The following is a 14,827-nucleotide window of genomic DNA, read 5'->3' on the forward strand; positions in this document are numbered from 1 at the left end:
CATCAACTTACCAACCACTTTAGTAAGACTAACTGGTCTATAATTTCCTGGGCTATCTCTGCTTTCTTGAGTAAGGGAACAACATCTGCAATCATCCAATACTCTGGAACCTCTCCTGTCCCCATTGACGATGCGAAGACCATCGCCAGAGGCTCAGCAATCTCCTCCGTCGCCTCTCACAGTAACCTGGGGCATATGTGGCCTGGTCCCAGTGACTTATCCAACTTGATGCTTTCCAAAAGCTCCAGCACATCCTCTTTCTCAATGCCTATATGCTCCAGGTTTTCAGTCCACTGAAAGTCACCCCTACAATCAGCAAGGTCCTTTTCCGTAGTGAGTACTGAAGCAAAGTATTTATTAAGTAATTCCGCTATCTCCTCCGGTTCCATACACACTTTTCCACTGTCGCACTTGATTGGTCCTATTCTCTCACGTCTTATCCTCTTGCTCTTCATATACTTGTAGAATGCCCTGGGGTTTTCCTTAATCCTGCCCGCCAAAGCCTTCTCATGGCCCCTTCTGGTTCTCTTAATTTCATTCTTAAGCTCCTTCCTGCTAGACTTATAAACTTCTAGATCTCTATCACTACGTAGTTTTTTGAACCTTTCGTAAGCTTTTCTTTCCTTCTTGACTAGATTTTTAACAGCCTTTGTACACCATGGTTCATGTACCCTACCATCCTTTCCCTCTCTCATTAGAACATACCTATGCAGAACCCCACGCAAACATCCCCTGAACATTTGCTACATTTCTGCCATACATTTTCCTGAGAACATCTACTCCCAATTTATGCTTCCTGCCTGATAGCTTCATATTTCCCCTTACTCCAATCAAACACTTTCCTAACTTGTCTGTTTCTATCCCTCTCCAGTGCTATGGTAAAGGAGATAGAATTATAATCACTATCTCCAAAATGCTCTCCCACTGAGAGACCTGACACCTGACCAGGTTCATTTCCCAATACCAAATCAAGTACAGCCTCTCCTCTTGTAGGCTTACCTACATATTGTGTCAGGAAACCTTCCTGAACACACCTAACAAACTCCACCTCATTTAAACCCCTTGCTCTGGGGAGATGCCAATCAATATTGGGGAAATTAAAATCTCCCACCATGACAATCTTGTTATTATTACACCTTTCCAGAATCTGTTCCCCCATCTGCTCCTTGATGTCCCTGTAGCTGTTGGGTGGTTTACAAAAAACACTCAATAGAGTTATTGACCCCTTCCTGTTTCCACCCACAGAAACTCAGTAGACAATCCCTCTATGACTTCCTCCTTTACTGCAGCCGTAACACCATCTCTGATCAGCAGTGCCACGCCCCCACCTCTTTTGCCTCCCTCCCTGTCCTTTCTGAAACATCTAAAGCCTGGCACTTTTAAGTAGCCATTCCTGCCCCTGAGCCATCCAAGTCTCTGTAACGGCCACAACATCATAGCTCCAAGTACTGATCCACGTTTTGTTCATTTGCTTTGTTCATGATACTGTTAAAATCATGTTAATATTAATGACAATAACAATGTTAAAATCATTTCAGCAAACACAGAGGGGTGAACAGACCTTGATACAACCTAGAAAAGTTGCAGAAGAGTTTGGATTTGCTTTGAGTTGCTAGAATCATAAGTGCTTCAGCACAGAAGGCCATTTGACAAATGGAATCCATGTCAATTCATGGTGGATTCAACCTGCATGTCCCATTCACCCTGATCTTTTTCAAATGCCCCTGTAAATTACTCTGTCCAGTACATATTGATTGCTTTTTGTAAGATACTGATTGTTTGTTTCCACCACTCCTACAAAGTGGATCGTCCAGTAGCCATAAGTGCTATACTGCATCATCGTACATTCCAAGGTTAAGAAATACATGAATGAATAGCATTTCCAACATTCACAGCTGTCTAGGTGTCACCCACAATGAAAGATTATCTCCTGGGAACGACTGAGAAATCCAGAAACAAACCTCCATCAGAAGTGGCAAAATATGAGTAGCCATGGAGGGGAAGGCAGCATACAACATGCTTATATTCAGAAGACGAGGCAATGAGTACAAGAGATGTGATGTTATGTTGCAGCTATACAAGACTTTGGTGCAGGGGATCCCGACCTTTATTTTATGTCTTGGACCAATACTATTAAGCAAGGGGTCCGGGAACCCCAGGTTGGGAACCCCTGTAATTGGTGAGATCACACCTGGAATATTGTGTGTTGTTCTGGTTGCTATAATATAGGAAGGCAGTGATGAAACTTGAGAGGATGCTGAAAAGGTTCACAAAGATTTTGCCAGGACTGGAGAGCTTGAATTATAATATAGGAATGGATAGGCTGGGATTGTTACACACAAGTCCAAAACTAGGTGAATAGGTTTAAGAAGAGAGGAAAGACTTAAAAGTGATCTGAAGATCAAATTTATCACAGAGGGAGGATGGTAGGTATGTGTCAGAGGATATAATAGAGACAGACACAATTGCATTGAAAAGACACGTGGACAGCTCTTCTAGCTATACCACTGCACCATCTTGGGCTCATTCAGCTTCACCTTCATGAAACAATGAAATTGGACAGCCTGAAGCTGAATATTAACTCATAATCTTTATTATCTCTCTCATTTAAGGGACTTGAGAAATGCTTCTGGTCTGAGATTGAGGTTAATGTACATTCTGAAATGCAGTGGGCAGAACTGCACTTGCAGTCTGCTTCCACTGCACAACCAATGGGCATTGATGATAATTCTCGAAGTGTTCAAATATGTGTTTCAAGTATCAATTACCACAATAAAATTAAAGCAAACAATTTAACTTAGAATTTCAAATCACCTCCACTTCAGCCATATATGCATCCAGAGGGTCCTCCTCGCTGTCATCAGAGTCCTCAGCTTTACTTGAGAACTGTTGTCTGGTTGGAGAATTTTCTGCAGGTATGTATGGCAAATCAACATTGGCTGAACTGTCTTCTTCATCATCATCTTCAAAATACCTAGAAGTCCAGATACAAGTAACAATGAAAATAGAGAAAGAACCTGATAAAAGTTTCCATTTGTTTAAATCACAAAGAGAAAAACATACTTATTACATTAGATTTGAAGTAAAGTCCTATACAAACATGGGATTTTGTAAATATGCTTCTGAATAACTCACAACTGAGCATGGTCATGAAGGTGGTGATGGAGATCAATATAGTTAGCGCACAGGTGGAGCTGTGAATTGGTGTGGTTGCAGGGAGTGTAGTCAGGTATGTACAAATAGAAATGTAGGTCTGGAGCTGAAGTCAGGGAATGGTGTGGTTAGATTTGTCACCTAGGTAGGGGAATAATGTGAATAGTTCTGTGGCTGTAGCCACGGAATAGTGTAGTAAGTGAGCAAAACTGGAAACTGGTATAGACAGATCTACAAGAGGAACTGGGAAATGCTATGATTATATGAGTGAGCAAAACCAAGGACTGGTGTAATCAGATGGACAGAATTGGGGGCCAGTATTGTTAGGTGTAAGGGTAGAACCTGGGACCAGTGCAAATGGAGATGTGGGGCCTAGTATGATTCAGTCAGGAATGGGTGTGGCGAGATATGTGCATGGGACAGGGACCTGTGCAAACAGAAATGGAGGTAGAACCAGTGAGTGAGAGGTTCAGGGATACAGGTGGAACCAAAGATTGATATGGTTAGGAATACAAATGGAATTGGGAGTTGGGATCTGGGAACATAGGTTTGCAGGCAGTCAGGGACTGGGAATGCAACTGGGTACTATATGTGGCCAAAGCTAGAGTCTAGGACAGGTGTGGTATGTCACCATCAGCAGAGTTTTCTAGGTGTGAAACTGGAACCAAGCACCAGGAATGGGGCATGGCTGAAGAACAAGTAAGTGAGAATCCAGGAGAGAGGCAGTAGGCAGCAGTGCAGTGCCTAAGCCTACATGTGTGCATGTGACTGGAAAATATACTAGTCTCCCGTTGGCAATCAATAGACAATAGACAGTAGGTGCAGGAGTAGGCCATTCGGCCCTTCTAGCCAGCACCGCCATTCACTGTGATCATGGCTGATCATACACAATCAGTACCCCGTTCCTGCCCTCTCCCCATATCCCTTGACCCCACTATCTAGAAGAGCTCTATCTAACTCTCTCTTGAATGCATCCAGAGACTTGGCCTCAACTGCCTTCTGGGGCAGAACATTGCACATATCCACCACTGTCTGGGTGAAAAAGTTTTTCTGCATCTCTGTTCTAAATGGCCTACCCCTTATTCTTAAACTGTGGCCTCTAGTTCTGGACTCACCCATCAGTGGGAACATGCTTCCTGCCTCCAGCGTGTCCAATCCCTTAATAATCTTATATGTTTCAATCAGATCCCCTCTCATCCTTCTAAATTCCAGTGTATACAAGCCCAGTCGCTCCAATCTTTCAACATATGACAGTCCCGCCATTCCGGGAATTAACCTTGTGAACCTACTCCAGTCCATGGAGTAGGACGCGTGTGCGCTGCTCCTAACTTTGATAACCTACTTCACACTGCTAGATCTGTTTAAAGTTTTACAATTTAATTACGATGGCAGGGATTAAAAAAAAGCTGGAAAAAACGTTGCTGAAACCGACCCAACAGAGCAATCAGCGGAAGTCCTTACTTCAGAAAGAATGCTCTCTTTAATGGAAGATATGAAATTGAAGACTGATAGCTTGGTGAAGGCTGAGAAAAGTTTGAAAAAATTATTTCCGTCGTCCAGGATTCTTGCGGCAATTTGGAAATCCAATTCAAGGCGCTCAAGATACTAACAGAATCAAAAGAGAACAGGAGGCAATGCATCAAGTTATTAAAGAACAAGAATTAAAGATATATCGGCTATGGAAAAGAAAATTAATGAGGCTACTTCGGAAATATCGAGAATTAAGAACGGTTGATCTGGAAAGTAGAAGCTGCAGGATGAATTTACACATACTGGGTTTGCCTGAAAATACGGAATTCGGTGAGCCATTAAAATATTTTACAGATATGTTATATTCACTTTTTAGTGAGATACTTGAAGCCCCTCCGATAATAGATAGAGCCCATCGCTCTCTCCGCCCAAAGCCTTCACCTGAGATGAAACTTCGCCATGTGATACTAACCCTGCATTATTTTACAACTAAAGAAGTGATTCTCTCTGAGATGCAAAGAAGCGAGGGAAGCTAATCTTTAATGGGGCAGCCATTGAGGATTTCACTCCAGAGGTTTATGCTGAAAGAGTTAAATATCGGGAAATGATGGCTGAACTTTATAGAATAATTGTCGTCCTTCTTTGTGCTTCCCGGCCCACCTGAGAATCTCTCCACCTAATGGTTGCCCCAAATGGATCGACTCTCCAGAAGAGGGTTGGAGATTCATAAAGGAGTTCAAAGCCATCTCACAAGCAATTTGAATGATTAATCCTCAGCTGGGAGTCATTGAAATGGGAAAACTTCAATACTTAATATACTTTTGGATTTAATATACACATATTTACTTACTTTTTTTTATTGACCTCTAAGTGGCTAGCACTAGTCATAACACATTAATTGGTTGGATTTACTCTTTTTTGAATATATGACTAACTTATTTTAAATGAATTTAAGACAGCCGATGTTAGGTTCTAATCTTTGTTAGACATTATATCAAAATATTTGAAATTGTTTACTTCTTCATTTTTCTTTTGTTTTGTCTTTAGCTAGTGGTGTCAATACATAATGTCTGAGAAGATCCTGCCAATCAGAGACAGGGGATAGGGAATAGTAGTTTAGCATGCTGTCTGCCTAATGGACGGTTTTCGGGCTTTGGGGGGAGGGGTGGAGTTATTAGATTCGGTGTTTTCCAACTGGGCAATCCTGAGAGGCTTTTCTGTCAATCATGTTGTATTTCTTTTATCTTTGATCAAGTTCATGCTTTGTTTTACCTGGTAGATTTGGTTTGTGCTTAGGCCATAACTTACTTTACAAATTCTTATATTAAAATTTAAATATGGATGTCAATAAAATTAATATCTTGGCATTTGAACGGTATGAACCAACCCATTAAGCGGAAAAAGATTTTTAAGAAATTAAAAACACCACTTCAGGCTGATAATATTTTTGCGCAGGAGACCCATCGTTCTTAGGGAAGATGAAAATTTGTTTTTTTTTAAATTTTGTAGCGGTTATCAATTTCATTCTTTATCAGCAACTAAAATTAGAGGGGTATCTATTAAATCTAAAATCCCTTTCATACATTTTAATACTGTTACTGATTCAATTGGAAGATATTTAATTGTTACTGGTCTGTTATGTGATCAAAAGGTGGCTCTAGTGTGTGTTTATGCACCTAATATAGATAGTCCTGAATTTTTTTAAGAAACTATTTTCTGCATTGCCAAATTTAAATGAATACAAGTTGATTATGGGCAGTGACTTCAATTGTTGCTTAAATCCTTCGATTGATAGTTCAGCAACCAATCTGTTGCTTCCTAATAAGGCTGCAATTTGTATTAACCTTTTTTTAATTTGAATCCGGTTTGGTTGATATCTGGAGATTAATACATCCTAAAGATAGGGATTTTTCTTTCATTTCGCATGTATATCATAAATACTCAAGAATTGATTATTGTTTGCTGGACACGCAATTGGTGCCTTTTGTTGCCAATTGCACATATGATGTCATCACGTTGTCGGACCACGCACCCATGAAATTAACATTTAGGTTTCCTGATAACATTTTAAATTCTTCTCAGTAGAGATTTAATACTACATTATTACAGGACTTAGCTTTTCTAAGTTTTATTAAAGAACAAATTTCTTTATTTTTTGAATTAAATACAACCAAGGGAATGTCAAATTTGGTTATTTGGGATACTGTAGCGGTGTGCTACATGCAGCGCTAAAATTACGACACGGAGTCGGTAACTGCAGTCGAAGGAAAAAACTTTATTCGAAATCCTCAGCCTCACTTTTAAGCCTCCCTCAACCTGCCCCCCCCCCCCCCCGTGGCACAGAGGCTCCAAAGCTCTGTGCTCGCAAACCCCCGTAGGCTATCTAATTGTGAGCTGGTTCGGATGTGCCAGGAAATGGGTCGCCACATAACCCCCCCCCCCCAGAACCGGCGATACACCCCCCAATGTCCACAGTCTGGGCCGGAACCTGCTTGGGAGGTTGGCCTCTGCGCCGAGGTGCCGGAAACTCGGCCGGTTGCGCCAGGTCCACATGGGCCGGTTTGAGGCGGTCCACCGTGAAAACCTCCTCTTTCCCCCCAACGTCCAGCACAAACGTGGACCCGTTGTTCCGGAGCACCATAAACGGCCCCTCGTATGGCCGCTGCAGCGGTGGCCGATGCCCGCCCCTTCGTACAAACACAAACTTACAGTTCTGCAGGTCTTTGGGTACGCAGGTCGGGTTCCGCCCGTGCTGTGAAGTGGGTATGGGGGCCAGGTTACCGAGCTTCTCGCGTAGTCTGCCCAGGACTGCTGCGGGGTCTTCCTCTTGCCCCTGTGGGGCTGGTAGGAACTCCCCGGGGACGACCAGGGGCGCGCCGTATACCAGCTCGGCCGACGAGGCGTGCAGGTCGTCCTTGGGCGCTGTGCGGATGCCGAGTAGGACCCAGGGAAGCTCATCCGCCCAGTTGGCTCCTCGCAGGCGGGCCATGAGGGCCGACTTCAGGTGACGGTGGAAACGCTCCACTAGCCTGTTCGACTGTGGGTGGTAGGCAGTTGTGTGGTGCAACTGAGTCCCCAAAAGGCTGCCCATAGCTGACCACAGGCTGGAGGTGAACTGGGTGCCTCTGTCGGAGGTAATGTGGGCCGTTACACCAAAGCGAGATATCCAGGTGGTGATCAGGGCTCGGGCGCAAGATTCGGAGGTGGTGTCGGTGAGCAGTACCGCCTCTGGCCATCTTGTGAACCGGTCCACGATAGTCAGGAGGTGCCGCGCTCCGCGCGACACTGGCAGGGGGCCCACAATATCCACAAGAATGTGGGCGAAACGCCGGTGGGCGGGATGGAACTGCTGCGGTGGGGCTTTGGTGTGCCGCTGCATCTTGGCCGTCTGGCAGTGCATGCACGTTTTGGCCCATTCACTGACCTGTTTGCGGAGTCCGTGCCAAACGAACCTGCTGGAAACCATCCGGACAGTTGTCCGGATGGAGGGATGTGCCAAGTTATGAATGGAGTCGAAAACACGGCGCCGCCAGGCTGTCGGGACGACGGAACAGGGCTGGCCGGTGGCAACGTCACAGAGTAGGGTCCTCTCACCCGGGCCTACGGGGAGGTCCTGGAGCTGCAAACCGGAGACTGCGGTTCTGTAACTCGGAATCTCCTCATCCGCCTGCTGCGCCTCTGCCAGTGCCTCAAAGTCTACCCCTTGGGAAAGGGCATGAACGGTAGGGCAAGAGAGCGCATCCGCCACGACATTGTCCTTACCCGAGACGTGCCGGACATCCGTCGTGTATTCAGAGATGTAGGACAGGTGGCGTTGCTGGTGGGACGACCAGGGGTCGGACGCTTTCGTAAACGCAAAGGTAAGCGGTTTGTGGTCCGTGAACGCGGTGAAGGGCCAACCTTCTAGGAAGTACCTGAAATGCCGGATTGCCAGGTAGAGCGCCAACAGTTCCCGGTCGAAAGCACTGTACTTGAGCTCGGGTGGCCGCAGGTGTTTGCTGAAAAACGCCAGGGGTTGCCAGCGACCTTCGATGAGTTGCTCCAGCACCCCACCGACTGCCGTGTTAGATGCGGTAGGGGCGTCCATTCTGGGATGTACTAGCATTGCGGCGTTCGCCAAAGCTTCCTTCGTTTGAACGAAAGCGGTGGCGGACTCCTCGTCCCAGGTAATGTCCTTGCTCGGACCCGACATCAGGGCGAACAGGGGGCGCATGATCCGGGCAGCTGAAGGGAGGAAGCGGCGGTAGAAATTGACCATACCTACGAATTCCTGAAGGCCTTTGATCGTGGTGGGTCGGGGGAAGTGGCGGACCGCATCTACCTTAGCGGGCAGAGGGGTTGCCCCGTCTTTAGTAATCCTGTGGCCCAGGAAGTCAATGGTATCGAGTCCGAACTGGCATTTGGCGGGGTTGATTGTAAGACCGTACTCACTCAGTCGGGCGCAGAGTTGACGGAGGTGGGACAGATGCTCCTGACGACTGCTGCTGGCTATGAGGATGTCGTCCAAATAGATGAACGCGAAGTCCAGGTCCTGTCCCACCACGTCCATTAACCGCTGGAACGTCTGTGCGGCATTCTTCAGGCCGAACGGCATGCAGAGGAACTCGAAAAGGCCAAACGGGGTGATGAGAGCCGTTTTGGGGACGTCGTCAGGATGCATCGGGATTTGATGGTACCCTCGAACGAGGTCTACCTTGGAGAAGATCCGTGCACCGTGCAGGTTTGCTGCAAAGTCCTGAATGTGTGGCACAGGGTAGCGGTCCGGTGTGGTAGCCTCGTTCAGCCTGCGGTAGTCGCCGAATGGTCTCCAGCCTCCCGTCGCTTTGGGCACCATGTGCTGGGGGGAGGCCCATGGGCTGTCGGACCGCCGGATGATCCCCAATTCCTCCATCCTCTGGAACTCCTCCTTCGCCAGTCGGAACTTGTCCGGGGGAAGCCACCGAGCGCGGGCGTGGAGGGGTGGTCCCTGGGTCGGGGTGTGGAGCTGTACGCCATGTCGGGGCATGGCCGCTGTGAACTGCGGTGCCAGAACCAATGGGAAATCCGCCAGGACCCTGGTGAAGTCGTTGTCGGACAGCGTGATGGAGCCGAGGTGAGGGGCTGGCAACTGGGCTGCACCCAGGGAGAACGTCTGAAAGGTCTCGGCGTGTACCAGTCTCTTCCTGGGCAGGTCGACCAGTTGGCTGTGAGCCCGCAAAAAATCCGCACCCAGAAGCGGTTGGGCTATGGCGGCCAGTGTAAAGCCCCACGTGAACTGGCTGGAGCCGAACTGTAGCTGCACCTGACGGGTGCCATAGGTCCATACTGTGCTGCCGTTCACGGCCCTCAGGGGGGGACCCGGTGCCCTGCTGCGGGTGTCGTAACTCGTCGGAGGTAAAACGCTGATCTCGGCACCAGTATCGACCAAAAACCGGCATCCCGACCTTCTATCCCACACATACAGGAGGCTATCCCGATGGCCAGCCGCCGTAGCCATCAGCGACGGCTGGCCCTGGCGTTTCCCGGGAACTTGCAGGGCGGGCGACAACGGCGGGCTTCTGCGCCCCACCACTGGTGGTAGAAGCACCAGTGTTCCTTGGGCCGGGGGTTGGCGGGCTCTGCGGCCGGGCTTGGACTGGTTTGCTGCTGGGAGATCTGTGTGATGGATGCCCCGCTCACCTTTTTGGCGTTCCACAGCAAGTCCGCCCGGGCTGCCACCTTCCGGGGGTCACTGAAATCCGCGTCGGACAGCAGCAGGTGTATGTCCTCGGGCAGCTGCTCCAGGAATGCCTGCTCAAACATGAGGCAGGGTGTGTGTCCGTCGGCTAGAGACAACATCTCATTCATTAAAGCCGATGGAGGTCTGTCGCCCAAGCCATCTAGGTACAGTAAACGGGCAGCCCGCTCGCACCGTGACAGTCCGAAAGTCCTGAGGAGCAGGGCTTTGAATTCCGTGTACTTGCCGTCTGCCGGGGGCGACTGTACGAACTCCATGACCTGGGCCGCTGTGTCCTGGTCGAGGGAGCTCACCACGTAGTAGTAGCGGGTGTCTTCTGAGGTGATCTGGCGAACGTGGAATTGGGCTTCGGCTTGCTGGAACCATAGGTTCGGTCGCTGTGTCCAGAAACACGGCAGTTTCAACGAAACCGCATGAACAGAGGCGGCGTCAGACATTTCTGGTCCAAAAATCGTTTGGACCGTCGGGGTCACCAATTGTAGCGGTGTGCTACACGCAGCGCTAAAATTACGACACGGAGTCGGTAACTGCAGTCGAAGGAAAAACTTTATTCGAAATCCTCAGCCTCACTTTTAAGCCTCCCTCAACCTGCCCCCCGTGGCGCAGAGGCTCCAAAGCTCTGTGCTCGCAAACCCCGTAGGCTATCTAATTGTGAGCCGGTTCGGATGTGCCAGGAAATAGGTCGCCACAATACGATGAAATCTTTTCTCGGGGACAGATAATTTCATATTCAGTAGGTTTAAGAAGGAAAACCAAAGCTAAACCTTTAGTGATTACTAACAGGATTAAATAAATAGACAAAGTTTATTCAGTAACACCTAATGAAGATCTTTATAAGGAAAGGGTGGAACTTCAAATACAGTACGATTTGCTTTTGACCTATCCCATTGAGCAGCAACTTCTCAAATCTAAAAGTCAATTTTACATACATGGGGATAAGTCAGGCAAATTGTTGGCTGGTCAATTAAAAGCAAATATGGCTCGAAGACACATTATGAAAATACAAAGAGCTGATAGAATTGAAACGTCAAATGGTCAGGAAATTAATAAGGTATTCCTGGATTTCTACTCTGACCTTTATAAATCTGACTTTTCAGACAATACTATTTCTATGCAAAAGCTGAACATACCTAAAATTTCTACTCAAGATATGAATACATTGATGCACCTATTAAACAAGAGGAAATAACAAGGACTATATCCTCTCTTCAATCAGGTAAGGCTCCGGGACCAAATGGATATACAGTGGAATTTTTTAAGACTTTCACTGAGATACTTACACCTCATATATGTCAAGTTTTCACTGATTCTATATCCACTGGGACTCTCTCGAAAACTTTTTATGAGGCATTAATTTCACTAATTCCTAAAAAAGGAAAAGATTTATCTGAATGTGCCTCTTATAGACAAATTTCTTTACTGAATGTGGATTCTAAAATTCTTTCTAAAATTTTGGCTAATAAGATCGAGAATATTTTACCTAAAGTTACCTGTAATGGTCAAACTGAATTTATTAAGAATAGATATTCATACTTTAATATTCAGAGACTATTGAACATTATTTATTCCTCTCCATCCAAAGAACCTGAATATGTCGTTTCTCTTGACGCAGAGAAAGCTTTTGATAGAGTGGAGTGGTTTTATTTATTTGTAACTTTAGAAAGATTTAATTTTGGTCCGGGTTTCATTTCCTGGATCTATCAAGCTCCTATGGCTGCAGTTATAACTAACAATCAAAAATCTCCCTATTTTAGACTATACAGAGGTACCCGGCAGGGCTGTCCTCTTAGTCCTTTGTTATTTAACTTGGCTCTCGAACCTCTTGTTATTGCTCTTCGGAATTCCCATAGTATTCAGGGTATTAAGAGAAGGGATAAAATGCATTAGGTTTCATTGTATCTAGATGATTTGTTAGTCTATATTTTGGATCCTAAGAAACCTATTCCTTCTATGTTATCCATATTCTCCGAATTTAGTAGTTTTTCTGGATATAAGTTAAATTTATACAAAAGTGTGTTATTTCCTATTAATAATCATTTGGATCAGTATGAACAATTACCTTTTAGTATTGCTAAAAATCAATTTACTTATCTTGGTATTAAAGTTACCAAGAATTTTACAGATCTGTATAAATATAACTTTCTCCCATTAATTGATTATACCCAACACTTTCTAAATAGACTCCTATGACGCTATCATTAATTGGTCAAATTAATGCTATTAAAATGATAGTTCTACCGAAATTCTTATATATACTTCGAACAGTTCCTTCATTTGTTCCTAAACAGTTTTTTGACACAGACTCTAAAATTTTATCCCATATTTGGAACAATAAAAATCCTAGATTGAGTAAACTTTTATTGCAGAAATTAAAAAAGGACGGTGGTATGGCTTTGCCAAATCTTAGACTGTACTACTGGGCAATTAATATTCGATACTACCTGTTGGATTCATTATTCAGACATATATGACTGTCCTTTATGGGTGGAATTGGAGAAAAACTCGGTGAAGGGGTATTCCTTGGCCTCTTTACTGGGAGCTCCTCTTCCTTTTCTGCTCTCTAAGTTTGGTAGACAAGACCGTAATCCTATTATTAAACATACATTAAGAATTTGGTTTCAGTTTCGTAGATATTTTGAATTAAATAATTTTGTCCTTTCTAGTAAAATATATCGTAACTGTATTTTTAAACCATCAATTTTAGATCAGGCTTTTTTAATTTGGAAGACCAAAGGTATAATAACTTTTTCAGATTTGTTTATAGGGGATTGTTTAATGTCTTTTACTCAGCTAGTGGATAAACTTAATCAATCTAATGTACACTTTTTTAGATATTTACAAATTGGGAATCTTTTTTACGTACTTTGCTTCTAAATTATCCCCCTGCCTATCCATCTAATATAATAGATATCTTCTTCCAGCTTAAACCACTCCAAAAAGGATCAATAGCTACAATTTATAAATGGTTATTAAATTTACAAATGATATCTAACAATAAAATTAAAGCTGTCTGGGAATTGGAATTTCAAAAGTTACTTTCAGATAATCAATGGAGTAAAATTTTTCATCTGGTAAATACTTCATCTATTTGTGCCCATCATTCCTTGATACAGTTCAGGGTAGTGCATCAGGCACATATGTCAAAGGATAAATTAGCCCGTATTTTTCCCAATATTAATCCTATTTGTAATCGACGTAATACTCAGGTGGCCACTTTAACTCATATGTTTTAGTCTTGCATAAAATTGGAGAATTTTTGGAAAGATGTTTTTAAAACTTTACCTAAAGTGCTGGATCTGGATTTACAACCAAACTTATTTACAGCTATTTTTGGGATTATTCCATCAGAAGCAGGATATATTCCTGCTTCCGCTCAGCAGATGATAGCCTTTTCAACCTTATTGGCTAGGAAAGCCATTTTACTTAAATGGAAGGACCCTAACCCTCCTAACACCTTTTGTTGCCTTTCCTCTATCATGTCCTGTTCAAGTCTAGGGAAAATAAGAAGTCGGACATTGGATACATCCTTTAAATTTGAAGAAATCTTGCGACCTTTTATTCAATATTTTCATATGATGTGATTTGTGTACTGATTATCTTCCAGCTATTTTTTCAGAACCTTGGGTTTGATCAGAGGGTCTCTCTTCTCTTGGTTTTTCTCTCAGGATGGTCTGCCCAGTCCTTTTTTTTACTGTTTAGAATAGTGGGTTTTTTTTCCTCTTCTCTTTTATATAAAAACTTCTAATAGTCCTTCCTTTCTTTATAAATTGATAAGAGAACTATACATTCTATATCAAATTTATACTTTGTAGATCAACACTGTGTGATTCTGATATTGTTTATTTTACCTTCTGTATGTACTGCTATTGACATGTATACCAGAGATATTCTCATCTTGTTTGTATACACACTTTTTTTTAAATCAATAAAAAGATTGAAAAAAGAAAGAAAGGAAAATATACATATACTGGAAAGCATTTACACTTGTTCTCATTAATATGTGAGCAATAATACTCCTGCAACAGAGCCTAGTCTCCAGTGGGCATAGGCACTGTCGTAAGTGGGTCAAGAGCTCAATCTGTGAAGCCCATATGATAGCTGGCATCGGAAACTTGCTCCACAATATGAAGTTCAGGACCTCGGACTTCAGGAAACTAATAGAGGGTTGCAACAGCGATAGACCTGAACAAGGTTCCAAGATCACAGCTGAAAAACTAACATGGCTTTACACTGATGCTGCCACCCTAAGCTAGATATAATGGACATGAGATAAACAGTTTAAAGAAAAATGTGGCTACACTTTCTTCTGGAGGGGCAAACTGGAACAGGAAGAGTCTACACAAACAGTTTTGTCTACAGGAAGGAGCTAGTCTGTACTGCTGCCACAAAACAACAAATTTCACAGCATACGTCGGTGATAATAAACCTGATTCTAGTCAGGTATCACTGTGATTCACTCTGCAGAATTAGTGAACACCTAATGACCCT

The 14,827-nt window shown here is 44.2% G+C and overlaps 1 protein-coding gene across 1 annotated transcript in view; it reads right to left on the minus strand.

The window, feature by feature from the left end:
• The window catches only part of ddx42 (DEAD (Asp-Glu-Ala-Asp) box helicase 42), a 71,305-nt gene that overhangs the window by 53,137 nt on the left and 3,341 nt on the right, over positions 1-14,827 (minus strand). Inside the window, exon 3 of the mRNA XM_059955784.1 lies at positions 2,815-2,974. Within this exon, the coding sequence (XP_059811767.1) occupies positions 2,815-2,974 (160 nt within the window). The remainder of the gene's footprint in view (positions 1-2,814; positions 2,975-14,827) is intronic.

Source organism: Hypanus sabinus, chromosome X1 (assembly GCF_030144855.1).
Source record: "Hypanus sabinus isolate sHypSab1 chromosome X1, sHypSab1.hap1, whole genome shotgun sequence".
NCBI classification, from domain to species: Eukaryota; Metazoa; Chordata; class Chondrichthyes; order Myliobatiformes; family Dasyatidae; genus Hypanus; species Hypanus sabinus.